The sequence below is a fragment of the Gastrolobium bilobum genome, unplaced genomic scaffold, assembly GCF_033153095.1.
Source record: "Gastrolobium bilobum isolate Gb01-03AN ecotype WA unplaced genomic scaffold, APGP_CSIRO_Gbil_v1 utg9634, whole genome shotgun sequence".
NCBI classification, from domain to species: Eukaryota; Viridiplantae; Streptophyta; class Magnoliopsida; order Fabales; family Fabaceae; genus Gastrolobium; species Gastrolobium bilobum.
The window spans coordinates 247,904-261,609 of record NW_026897818.1 but is presented as its reverse complement, the minus strand read 5'-3'; the positions used below and the strand labels follow the sequence as shown (position 1 = coordinate 261,609).

General features: G+C 31.6%; 2 protein-coding genes and 1 non-coding gene across 3 annotated transcripts; 2 read left to right on the top strand and 1 right to left on the bottom strand.

The window, feature by feature from the left end:
* The first annotated feature begins 456 nt into the window (after positions 1 to 456).
* LOC133310606 (CASP-like protein 3A1) lies at positions 457 to 2,580 on the top strand. The gene is made up of 3 exons (XM_061511568.1): positions 457 to 737; positions 1,814 to 1,949; positions 2,365 to 2,580. Exons 1-3 carry the CDS (start codon positions 457 to 459, stop codon positions 2,578 to 2,580), a joined length of 633 nt encoding a protein of 210 aa, XP_061367552.1.
* Positions 2,581 to 4,352: 1,772 nt separating this feature from the next.
* LOC133310605 (early nodulin-like protein 7) lies at positions 4,353 to 5,341 on the top strand. Its single transcript, XM_061511567.1, has 2 exons — positions 4,353 to 4,542; positions 4,971 to 5,341. The coding sequence occupies exons 1-2, from the start codon at positions 4,353 to 4,355 to the stop codon at positions 5,339 to 5,341; spliced, it is 561 nt and encodes a 186-aa protein (XP_061367551.1).
* Positions 5,342 to 12,090: 6,749 nt separating this feature from the next.
* Positions 12,091 to 12,163, bottom strand: TRNAR-UCU (transfer RNA arginine (anticodon UCU)). The gene has a single exon. It is a non-coding gene; the product is annotated as a tRNA-Arg (tRNA).
* Between the last annotated feature and the right edge of the window lie 1,543 nt (positions 12,164 to 13,706).

The following is a 13,706-nucleotide window of genomic DNA, read 5'->3' as shown; positions in this document are numbered from 1 at the left end:
AATATCACTTATAAGATGGTATTATAAGATTTCTATGACAAATATTTTTTAATATAACTAAATATAGTATCAAAAAAATTAACTCAATATTTTCAGAAATATTTAAACTTGCCAAACAATTTTTTTATAATATTTACAAAAAATTCGTTTCCCGAAAAATTCATTTTGCCACCGTATTCCGGATATATTGTATATGTACAAAGCTCCCATGGGAACACACACAAATTCCACCCTTCTTTAAATTTTCTCTCTCTCACTCTCACTCTCTCAAGCTCCATTGAAACACATGCACCACCAAAAGCTCATTCATTCACACACCCCCACAACCACACCACACCACACTGTACACACACGCAATCATTCAATAGTGTCACTATAAAAAAGCACCATTCCCATTACAAAAAAGAAAAACAGGGGAAAACAGAGGAACAACTAGTTAGGTAGCTCCTCAGAAAGATGGTGAGTGAGCAGAGAATACCAGAGGAGACTCTACAGGAGTCAAAGGTGGCAGCTTTGGAGAATAGTGGCACAATGAGTGGACCCCTCGTCGGAGCCGCCGCGGGAACTCGCCGGCGCCGGAGGACTGAGGCGATGCAGTTGATTCTGAGGGTGTTATGCATGTGTAGCTCGGTGGTTTCGCTCTCATTCATGGTGACAGCCAAGGAAGCTAGCTCAGTCTCCATCTATGGCTTTCTCTTACCTATTCACTCCAAATGGTCTCTCTCTGAGTCATACGAGTAAGCTTCTTCCATTTTTGTTGTTGTTGAATGCTTCATCATTCTCTCTGTTAATTCAAGATTGGTTTTTTATTTTGTTACTGGATGTGTTTCTTTTCTTTTCTTTTCATTTTTTAAGGTTTTTTTTTTTTTTTTGTTATGCTAATTTGATGAGGTGTTCGTGAACAAATGGGTTTGGTCCTTCCTTCATTTTTTTTATTTTTTATTTTTTGAATAATTTTTACAATGTGATTTCTCATAGGAGAGAGAAAAAGGAAAAGCAATGTAAATTGTGTTTCTGAACTAACTAAAAAAAAATCGAGTAAAATTTTGAATATATGCTTTAATCAAATTCATATTAAAAAGTGTTACTTCATTTTCTCACATTTTTTTTTTCTTTTGCTGAAATTTCCTGGTAACCAAGCACAAAGTTCATGAGAGTTTGGTTTTCTTTTTATTTTATTTTAGTAGTATTATTATTGTTTTTTACCAATGATATCTTCGGACTATGGATTTAACAACTGCGTTATGGACAAAATTGACCGTAAAAAGTGGGGCCTTGGCGGTGTTTGTCATGACTCATACATCGTGACATTTGAATGAACAGTCATATGCCCGTGATGGAATTTCTCTTTTTTCCTTTTCTTACACTTTTATTTGTGTTTGTTTGTCCCTTTGCTTCCGGTGTCTTTTTAGATTTACCAAAATTTTGAACTTCCCTCGTACCCTTTGTAAAAATTGATCTTTTATGGCTCGTAAAATGTTGGCATAATCTTCTTTGGACATGTTATATTCACAAATTTTTTTATTTATAAACTCTTAGAAACTACACTATGTTCTTCCGGGAGAACATAGTGTGATTTGTAAAAAAAATTCAAAAAAATTTGTAAACGGATCCTTCCCCATCTACTTTTCCTACCTTTAGCTTTTGAATTTGATTAATGACTGGTACTTTGCTTGCTTATGATATACTCAAAAATAATATTTACAAGTGTACAACTTGAAATTGAACTATAACCTCTTGCTTTGAATAATCAAAAACTTATTCATTTGATTTTATATATAAAATTAAGTTTACTGATTTTTGTCTTGAGCAGATGTCTTGTTGGAGTTTCTGTTGCTGTTGTAGCTCACTCCTTGCTACAACTACTCATTGGCACATCAAGATTTCTTAGGATGTCTTCTGTGATTCCCTCCAGAAATTATGCATGGCTTATTTTTGCTGGGGATCAGGTATATATAGTTATACATAATTTTTTAAGGTTCATCATGTGATCAAAATCAATACTCGTTTGGTTCCTAAGCTGTCATTGTGCTTACCAGTTACCATGTTGGAAATGCCAGCAGAAATTATCATTAATGATGTTGCCAACATGCAAAAAATTTTCAAGTAAAATTCAATTCTTAAGGAAAATGATTGTCTTTCATGTCAACATTTGTAGACTTAGAATTACTGAGATAATCTAAACTGCAGTCCAATGCAGTGGCTGGAAAATATAGTCATAGCTCTTATTGATTCTTTGTTAAGACCAAACATATACGGATTGCACCTTTTATGTGTTACCTTTGTCTCAGTACTTATCACATGCTATCATTCTGGCTATACTATCAATTAATCATGATTAGCTCCTTCAATTTGTTTATGCAGGCATTTGCTTATGCATTGATGAGTGCTGGATCTGCTTCATCTGGGGTGACCAATCTGAATCGCACTGGAATTAGACATACAGCTCTACCAAATTTTTGCAAGCCTTTGCAAAAGTTTTGTGATCACGTTGCCATCTCAATAGCCTTCACTTTCATAAGCTGTTTTTTGCTGGCTACATCTGCTGTTCAAGATGTAATATGGCTCTCCAAGCACTGACTTCTTGGTTCATATTCCACATATAATGTAACTAATTATCCGAAACTAAATTCTCCATATAATGAACCCTACCCTTTGATCACTACCTTATAATCAGTACTCTTGCTTTCAGCTCTCCTGTATCATGGTTACAAGACGTTCTTTCTGATATGTAATGAAGGCCTTGTATCCTCTTGTAGTCTTGTTCAATGACCTTCCTTTGTGAAGGCTTGTGATCTGTGAATGTATTATATGGCTATACGATTGCTATGAGCAATCTTTTAATTTTAGGTATGTTCTACTTGCTCAAGAATCTAAAGTATAAAGTAATGTTTAACGAGGAGGGATATTCTTACTACCAAAATTTTCTACTACCAACTTACTACCTATCTAATTACCATTAGATTAACATTTTCTCTCTCTTCAAAAACTTTTTAACATTCTCTCTCTTTGATCCAATGATGATGTGATGGGTAGTAAGTTAGTAGTAAGAATTTTTGGTAGTTAGAATATCCTTACTCATGTTTAATTACATTTTCCAACTATTGCAATTTGAACATTGTTATCTTTAGCATTCATATTGAAGCCTGTGTAGTGGGCCTGGTTATGAAGTCGTTTGACGTAGCAACATTTTCTAGTTATGAAGTAACTATCATCCATGAATACTTAAAAGATGAGAGCATACTAACTTTCTAGTTGATACACACGATCCCTTTGCAGGGCAAGTGTACAACATAATTAACAATTATAGTACTAACATTATATTAAGCTTTGGGGGAAGAAGAGAGAACTTTTAGAAACTTATGAGGAAAATAACACAATGATTATATAATAGACACGTCATCAGACATGATGATACTAACAACAAACAACTTTGATAGAAAACATAAATTATTACACATATTTTATTTTATAACCACACACACGTCTATTTTAATCATTGTCAGTGGTGCTGGTACTGATAGATAAATTTAGAGCTTTTCTTTCTCCTGAGTGGACATCACCATAAACATCTTTCCACCGTAAAAATGATACCTTCATAGAGAAAGGTATTTCAAACTGACTGTGAAACTTGCATTACTCTTTCAATTGATAAAGCTGTCTAAAAAATATATATATCACTAGTTTAGAAAATCACATCAGCTTAGCTAAAGTTGTGAACTAGAGCGAATTAATCTTTTGAATATGGCTTTCGACCTTGGATTAAATAAAAATGGGAGGCCTGGTGCCTGATCCAAAAGCCCAAATTAAAATAGCAAATTTTAATTTAGAATTAAAACATTTAAAAACAATTACATAAAAACATAAGGGTTGATTTTTGATTTGAAAAGACAAGATCTAAGACACTAAAGTGCTAAAACATTTTTGTTTTGAATGGGGATCCCTGTCACATTTGTTCCAATGAAAGGTCATGGTCAAAAGGATGTTTCACTTATGATTGTTGGATTTCAGTTCAAAATTTGAATAACATAACTATCTCTGCATATTTTGTAGTAGTCACGTTAGCTACTATTTCGCCCTCATTCCAAACTTAAAAATTTGAACTTGACCATGAAACCCCCCCACCACAGCACACACGTTATTGCCAACAATTCATAACCACCCAATAACCGTCACAGCCCCACCACGTAAACACATATGTGTTCCTCTTAATAGCCCATGTGCTCATCATTCGTGTCTCTTATATATATATATATATACACACACACACACACTTTCCTCTACAATTTGCATTTAGTTACAATCATTTATTGCTTTTCAGCTTGTATATGGTGAAAAAGAAGAACAAAGACATGGCATCACTTTTTGGCGTACTTTGTACTTTTATGATGGTTTTTTTGGCGACCACGGATACTTCTGTTGAAGGTGCTAGGGAATTCAGAGTTGGCGATCACTTGGGTTGGCATGAACCTGACTCCAACAATACTGCATTTTATACTCAATGGGCTGCAAGGAACAGGTTTCAAGTTGGTGACTCCCTTGGTATGTTTGTTGAATCAGTGCACATGAACTAGTATTCACTAGCTACTTATTGGCATTACATTAACTCTTGAAAACGAATTGCATTGCATTTTCACTCATTTATTGATTACATGGTAATGGAACTTTTCTTAGTAAACTCTTTTGTGTTACATTTTTTGATTTTTTGATTTTTTTTTGGAATAATAAAGAAGTAAAATGAACTCCATTGCATTTGAATATACTTACTTAATATGAATTGTAAGTTGTTTATGTTGAAAACTGAGTTCTATAAGTTATATTTGTTTGAGAGAAAAAGAAAAAAAAAAGAGTGAGTTTTGTTGTCTGTTTTTTCTTTCTTGAAAGTAGGCAGGTGATACCTATGCCCTCATATTTGATAAGGGTTGTGAAAAAGATGTGTTTTTTTGATTCATGTTCATTTTTGTGTGCAGTTTTTGAGTACCAGAATGACTCGGTTCTGGTTGTGGAGAAATGGGATTATTTTCATTGTGACTCAAGTGACCCCATCATTGCATTTGACAATGGGAACAGCACTCTCACTCTTGAAAGGTCTGGTTTCTTCTACTTCGTCAGTGGAGATGATGATCATTGCCAGAACGGTCAGAAATTAATTGTAGAGGTGATGTCACCACATCCAATTTATAGCTCTCCACCCTCCATTTCTATTCCACCAGAAGGTTCCTCTGCAATGGCTCCTTCATTATCTTCTCATGGCTTACGGCTTTCAGCCTCCATGGTGCTTGGTTCAGTCTTTATGGCTCTTTTGGCCACATTTGTAATTGTGTTCCTTTCAGCACCCTGAACTTCTTGTTATGGTTATAGTGGTTAACTAGTTGTTTTTCCCTTTTTGTTGATTATTTTGAGTCTGATTTGTCTAGGTATTAATGCATTTGATGAACTATAGTTATTTTTCACTATCAACTACTTTTAATGATGATATTATGTTATGATTTTTGTCCTTATTTATAATCATGGCTTGACTTTTTGCTTTTGGATGAAGTGTTGTGCTTGTTTATTGGGTGTTCCTTCTTAAACTAAGAAAACATAAATTTCCAAGTAATAGAAGAGTACTATCTTTTTGGTTAATATATTATATTGGAAGACATTTTTATATAAATAAAGGGTTTGGTGGATAGAGTTATTTCTGGCCCAAAAAAATATTATTTTGAATTGTAAGATTAAAAAATTATAATGATGAAAATTAATATAATCCTGCAATAAATTAAAATTTTAAAAATACTGATTACTGAATTCACCGGAGTCTATTGACCAGAGAAATCAATTATCCATAAATAATTACTTCGTGTGCTTTTAACTTCCTTTTCGCATTTCTCTTTGTAAAAATTTTAGAGCAGTTCTAAAAACTTTGCTTCATTGTAATCGTTTGTATGTGTGAATTCTAATATGAATGATTGTGTAAAATACACTTAATTTAATTGCCTATTGTTGAGACAATTATTGAAAATTATGTTATTTGAAATTTTGAATAGTGGAAGGTGTCTGCATGCCCTCCCCATTAGTGGGCCCCAATCTCAAAAAAGGCTTAAAATTTGGGCTCTAATAAAACTCTTATGATGTCCTACACAATACGAAGGTCCAAGCTCGTTGCAGGCCTTTTTGATTTTGGGCATCCGTGAGTATATGTTTAATTACATATGCTTTTATTCACCTTGCTCCTAGGAAGGAAAAAGATAAAGATAAAAGAAAAATAAATCTTCTTTTTCTTTTAGACAAAATGTCTACTTCTGTGTTTATAAATTGCTAAAATCATGATCAATTTCGTCAATGAAAGGAGGAGAAGATGCCAAAGAAAAAAAAGGAGAAATAGACTTTTGCTTTATTAGTGCACAATTTGCAGAAGGGAGAACGAGTTTTATACTGCCATAAAATACTAGAAAGCAAAATGAGTATTTTGTTGAATCAAATTCCTAGACAAAACACCTTTTTCCGACATCAATAGGTTTCTATCAACGAGCCACGTCTTCTTCATATATCTATTTCAGATTAAAAAAGAAGACTAAGCCCAATGTGTCACCTTCAAATTTTGATTGCACCATCTACCTTTGTACCCTTATGTAGAGTGAGAAAAAAACTTAAATTGGCACGTAGGCATTACAATTATTGATAGAATCCACCGTTCAAAGTGAATCATAACCATTCAGTTCAAGCTGAATATATGTGCATTATGTGTGTGATAGGAAATGAAGTGACCGAAGATATTGAAACTAAATAAATCCTTAGTTATCATATATTCCTTATTAGCTGTCTTTCTCATGGTTTTTTAACCTAACGCATGCACAAATTTGTTTTCTAGTGATAATAATTAGCAACTCTTTCTAGGTGAATGATATAACTCATATTGTTTATATAATATCCTATTCTAATTTAATTTATATTAAGTCAAGCCCTAGTCTTCCAAGTTTTTTTTTTATATATTTAATATCGTAATTCCCACGTGATATTCCTCCAAGCGATTGTTAATTTTATCCTCTAAAACAAATATTTGCAAAGCTCGAAAGAAAAATAGTCAATAAACTCAACCTGGAGCACAAAGTGCCAAAATGACATCACAATGATTATAAGATCCAACCACTTCATAAAACTAACATTACTTTTTGGATCGCAATCGATATATGGCAATTAAAAATTGTGACTGCAAATATCAAATAATTTAACACCCGACACGGCCAATGATCATCAATAGCATATAATTAGTCTCGCGTACAAGCATTAAATAAGACTGAGATTGAGTTTATTAATTAATTTTTTTATAATGTCAGAGGTTTAAGTCTATAATATTCAGGTATGTGTGGAAAGAAATAATTTTAACATTGTATACGATAGCAACTTGTAGGATGCAATTTGTCCTGAATATATGATTATCAAAAGGGTATGCCCAACAATTCATTTTTTTTAAGTGATCATACACCTTAGAAAAAAAAAAAAAATCCCCAATTTTTTACAGCTTCGTGAATCACTCAATTGAACAAAGTTGTCGTAGTTGTATATGAGGGAACAAGTGACCATTTTGTCATTGTTTCTAGTCTTTTTTATTTAAATGTCACGTCAACAGTCTTTTTTTCCAAACTGCCACGTAGGCAAGTTCATTGGGAATTGTAGCGAACTGTGCATGCTGATGTGTCAGCTTCCTAGTGGCGCACAAGTTCGTTACTGACACAGGCGAACTTAAGTGCAATAAATGATGACACCTATGACAAGTTCGCTTCCCCACAGAGCGAACTAGGTGTGTCACGTGTCTAACATGCACCTAGTTCGTTGGGTTTCAGGCGAACTCTTTGCCATGTGTCAATTGGCACACAACTCGTTGAATGGACCAGCGAACTAGGTGCCAAGTGGCAGCCACTGACACAGTTCGCTGGACTATGCAGCGAACTCTATGCCACGTGGCAGCTCCCTAGAAGTTCGCTGCATGGGTAAGCGAACTACCTGCCTACAGTTGACCTAGATAGCGAACTCAGTGCTATTTAAACCCACCCCTTCCCCTCCGAGACCCACTTTGTGATTCTCGTGCGTTTTACTTTAAAGGATCCATTGTTATTTGTTATTTTTTGCTATTTCAGTACATAATGAGTGAGAGCAACAATGATGCAATATGCATTCTATATTAGAATGAGAGAAGATATTTTGGACCGAAGGGTCAAGTGTTTGAAGGAGATACAAAGATGTTCCGCATGAATCCGCGTTGCAAATATATTAAGCTGAAAAATAATATACAAGAAGTTGAGATTACAACGAAGTCAATCCCTGTCTCGACTGATTGCTAGATGCGCTTCTGGTAACCCGATGCAATGGGTTGCTGTGGAGGTGGTGGAGGATGAATATGTGTCATTATATGATATATTAATTACTAAGAAATGAATAAATATTCAACATTATTTAATTATTCTATAATCCATAAATAATTAAATATTACATAATAAATAATAATAGCATTAATCCATCTTAGCACAATTAATAACACTAATAATAATGCATAGTCAATAAATAATATAACACAACTAATATTCTACATTGATATTTTCAACCCTATAACAAAATAATGTTATTTGATTATTAGTAACAACAATTGCATAATAAAAAATTACAAAATACAATAACTTAACAAGATTAACTGTGTAATACAAAAATTATATAATATATTAAATTATAAATACAATAATATATTATATTATACAAATTATATAATATATAAAAAATAAATACTAATTAATAAGAAATAAATAAATCAATATTGTTATTTAATATAATATATTATATTTAATTACATTATATTTAAAAAATAAATACTAATTACTAAGAAATATATTATATTATACAAAAATTATATAATATGTAAAAATAAATACTAATTACTAATAAATAAATAAATACAAAAATTATTGTCAAAAATTTTCTAACCTAATTTTCAATCCTATAACGAAATAATATTATTTAATTCAAATATATTAATTATTGGTTAATCAATAATTTATTAAATACAAAATTTAACAAAATTAAAATAAATATTTTCTAACCTAGATTTCAACCCTATAAATAATATCAAACAATTAATATTATTAAATAATACATTAATATACATTACTACACCTAATAACATTAACATACATATAGCTTACCAAAAAAAAAAGATTAACATACATATTCTAAGCCAATGTCAAAATTTTCTAACCTATTTTTCACTCCTAGATCTAAATAATTTTATTAAATTCAATATTATTATTTATTGCATAATTAACAAATTATTAAATAAAAAATTTAACAACATTAATATAAAAATTATCTAAACCTACACTTTAACCCTATAAATAAATAATGAATATAAAAAAAATTTATTAAATAGATTAATTAAATAATATGGCACAATTAATATTCAATTAATATTACTAATAATTGCATAATTAAAAAAAATTATTGATAAATTTAACAACAGTAATATAAAACATTTATAACCTAAATTTAAACCCTATAAATAATAGCAAACCATTCATATTATTAAATAAAGCATTACTATAAAATATTAAACTACTAACATAAACATGCAATTACTAAACTACTAATATTAAACTAATTAAAATAATAAAGCAAATAATATGTCTTCTAACTTAATGTTTCATCCTATATATAATAATTAACAATAATTAAATAACAATAAAAAATTGTAAAAAAATTAATTAAATTATAAATTACTAACCTCAAATAAAGACAAAGAAATGAAACGAGAGAGAAAGAAAATTTAGAAAGGAGGAGAGTGAAAGAGAAAAATGAGAGAGAGAAAAGAGAAATAAGAGAGTGAGAGAGATGGGATACGAGTGGTGGGCAAATAGGGGGGTTATATAGGGTTGTGGAAGTAGCCGTTACACCAAGTTCGCTACCCCCCAGCGAACTTGGTGCATGTCAGCCACGTGGCATGCTAGCCGTTACGCAGAGTTCGCTGATGTGGGCAGCGACCTTCGTTGCATGCAAGCCACGTGACATGACAGGTGAGAGGGTGCAACGCATTAATTGCTACGGAGTTCGCTGGTGACAGTAGCGAACTACGTGTCCACCAGAAACGTGACACATCATCATACAGAGTTCGCTACTTCTCTGGGTGAACTTGCCCTCGTGGCAGATTAGTATATTTCACTGTTGGCGTGGCATTTAGGGAAATAAGTTCTGGAACAGTGGCACTTTGTTCACTATTCCTGTATATGAGTGGAGCTCGATCGAGCTTCCATTGATAGAGGTCAGGAGCAGACTATAAGCAGTGCTCTAGTGAGTAAAAAGGGTTGATGTTTCAGCACCCAATGCTCAAATCACTATGTGCATCAAGAGCGCACTTTCAGTATTATGGTCGTACTGAATTGAATGCAACTTTTATAATTTACACTATGTATTATCGGTAGTACATAGTATAAATTATAAAAGTTACATTTTCTTCTCTCTAGTACAAAGGCAACTGACCTGGCATGTTTTTATTGGCCGGTCGCTTCTACACCGGTTGTATTCTAAACTTTTGTGTACATTAGGTAAAATATGTGACCAGAAGCATATCTATTTATATTATTTGAAGGTAAAAACCTTTGCCTTTATATGGTGGCCAGGAGGAATAACCTTGTCGTAGTGAATGAGATGTGGATATAGGATTTCTGATTTTGGGAAATCTTTAGCATAGGGGGTGAAATGTGTCATTTTTTCCTTGTAATAGGAAAATGGGTAAAAAGTTTCTGTGAAACCCTTAAAAAGTCTCTTATGGAACATTTGGTAGAGGAGAAATTTTTTTTAGCATAAGATAGTTATGTCGTTATTATCCATAAAAGCTTGTTTCTTAGCTCTGTCCCTTTTATTTGAGTTTTCTCAAGTAATAGTAATTTAAAAAGTGACCTTAATAGTTAAATAGTTTAGAGTTCTATACCTATTAGTAAACTATTTTTGACTAGTACAAGTGTAGGATTCAAATCAGAGAAACATACAGCACAATTATGAGATCTCAAACAGCGAAAGTAAGTATCATCATGTTTGAAATCAGTAAAACCCAAATGTGATTCGGATTTTTCTCAAAGGAAGACACGCAATCCGATTTGGCAAGTCACGTTGTGTTGACAATCCTTGTCTATTCTCTCTAGCTATCATTTATCAAGCATTAAAACGGGACAATTTCTTGCCCTACCAACTTGTTAAAGCTAGTTATTGTTTTCACGAAGCAACTATAGTTGATTAATGGGTTTGAGGTAGAAAATAAGTCATCCAAAAGAACAGCTAGGTGGTTCATAGTGGGATAGTGTCTCCTATAAACCATTGTGATATTATTATTTTAAACCCATTTAAAAAAAAAATGTCAAAATAATAACCTTTCGTCCCAAAACTGCAAAACCGTGTGAGGGGTGAATTTACTATACCGCATTGCAAACTCCGGATTTACTATGTTACTCATAAAGTACATGATAAATATTTACAAGTTATTGATTTTAATATGAATATTTAAAATTTCATCTAAAGCAAAAAAATATATTAAATATAATCAATAAATAATAAGTATTTAACAACTCACTTTAAGTAACAGCACCAAAAGGCCATAGTATTAGAGTAATCCTTTACAAATTAAACTCATTTATGTTAATTGTTGTTAAGAGGGTACAATTATTGTGTTATTGACAAGCAATGATTATAATACATGAAGAAAAAACACACAATTAATAAGTACATTAGGTTATAAAGTTAATTAGATTCAAGAAGTTCTCAAATATTTTAAGTGCTTATGTAACTATGCCATGAAAATTACTGACCATAAAACTAAGGCAAAATGAATCTAATTACATGCTAAGGTTCATCACAGAAGCACGTACATATTCCATTTTTTTATTCTGTCTAATATTATGATATTAATTAACTTGGCTAACATAAAAATAGAAATTTTAGGCACCGGATCAATGACAGCTTCTAACAATTATTATATTTTTTATTATTTTCAAACATCTTTCTCTAATATCTAAATAACGATATATAATATTTTGATATCAACAAATGATACAGAAAAAAAAGTCATTTTAACACGCCCAGTGGGACTCGAACCCACAATCGCCTGATTAGAAGTCAGGCGCCTTATCCATTAGGCCATGGGCGCTGCTTGTTTGAATGATCACCGGTAAATAGTATTTAACAATATATTTATGCATAAATTTGAATAGTCAAAGGCTTCGACAAATCATTTAGCACTTACAGTGATTTGAGACAGCTCAATAAACTTTTAATTCATTAAAAGTTTAATAAGCTGAAAATTTAGAATCGTTTATTAAATTTTTAACAAGTTTTACATAGACATGTATAACACGCTAAAATAAATATCAACATTACAAAGTGATCAGAACCATTTTTATTTGGTTGGACTGATTATGTGATTTTTCTTCATAATTGGTGCAACTTTAAATTATGGGTCTTCATTAGAACAATGTGGAGGTATACCTGTAAAATACTCCGACATTCAAGTCAAATTTCATTCAAGCAAGTTCATTCATGTGGGAGAATATATGTACCTTTAACTTAACACATTCATAGTCTAACAAGCACGCACACACACTTTTTTTAAATTTGTGCGGGTCAGACATGTGTCGGACACCGACACGCTCCGACACGCGTCTGACACATGGTCAATATTTTAGGACACGCGGTCAACGCTCTGACACGTTTCGACACGCAGTCAACTTTTTTCGACACGCGGTCAACTTTCCGATACATTTTTTTTTAGGTCTACATTTTATTTATTTATTTATTTATTGGTATCCTATTTTATTAACTAAATATAACAAAATAATTTATAAATTAATTTTTTTCTATTATGAAATTTGATATGAAAAATTAACAAGATATGATTTTTTTTTACTTATGTTATGAAATTTGAATATTTGATTGTTTATATGACTTATTATGGGCTGTTATATGTATTAAATATAAAATATATCATATATATTAAAAATATTATTTAATATCAAAACGTGTCCCAACATATCGAAATATGAGACTTTTTAGAATTAATGTGTCGGCGTGTCGTGTCGTGTTCCGTGTCAGTGTCGGTGCATCATAGTTCATAGTTATAGTGGACAAATGATTAACTTGGGAGATGTCTTTCTTTGTGTTAATGGAAACAATCTCTCTTCATTGGTTTTTATGGGTGGCTTTGAGATGAACTTATGCTAAGAAGCTGAAGTTTTTTGGTGGTGAAGTATGCAGAAGAGTTTATGAAAAGGGGCTTGTTAAGATGTAACAGCTTTTGCTGACTTGGGGTCTTTTCTTCATAATAAAGGCTTTTAATATGGACCTTGTATTTGAATATATTTATTTTAGATCACAAATAATACTAAAATTAATAGAAAAATTAATTATTACAAATAATTTTTTAAAGAAGATTTAATTATTGGAACCAATAATCTATTATTATTAAAAATTAATTTATATATATATATATATATATATATATATATATATATATATAAGAATTTAAGGAGGGGCAACTACCAACCCATGCATCTACCTGGTCTGCCAAAATATATATATATATATATATATATATATATATATAATATTTTATTAAACTACATATTTTAGTCAAACTCATCGAATATGAATAGTTTAACTAATACAAGGCTCGTTATTGTACTGAGGGAAAAATA

Excerpts from the sequence above, each read along its gene's own strand:
- LOC133310606 (XM_061511568.1), top strand. The coding sequence starts at position 457 with ATGGTGAGTGAGCAGAGAATACCAGAGGAGACTCTACAGGAGTCAAAG. Across the intron at positions 738-1,813 it reads TCTCTCTCTGAGTCATACGA|ATGTCTTGTTGGAGTTTCTG; the intron begins GTAAGCTTCTTC and ends TGTCTTGAGCAG. Across the intron at positions 1,950-2,364 it reads TTATTTTTGCTGGGGATCAG|GCATTTGCTTATGCATTGAT; the intron begins GTATATATAGTT and ends TTGTTTATGCAG.
- LOC133310605 (XM_061511567.1), top strand. The coding sequence starts at position 4,353 with ATGGCATCACTTTTTGGCGTACTTTGTACTTTTATGATGGTTTTTTTG. Across the intron at positions 4,543-4,970 it reads TCAAGTTGGTGACTCCCTTG|TTTTTGAGTACCAGAATGAC; the intron begins GTATGTTTGTTG and ends TTTTGTGTGCAG.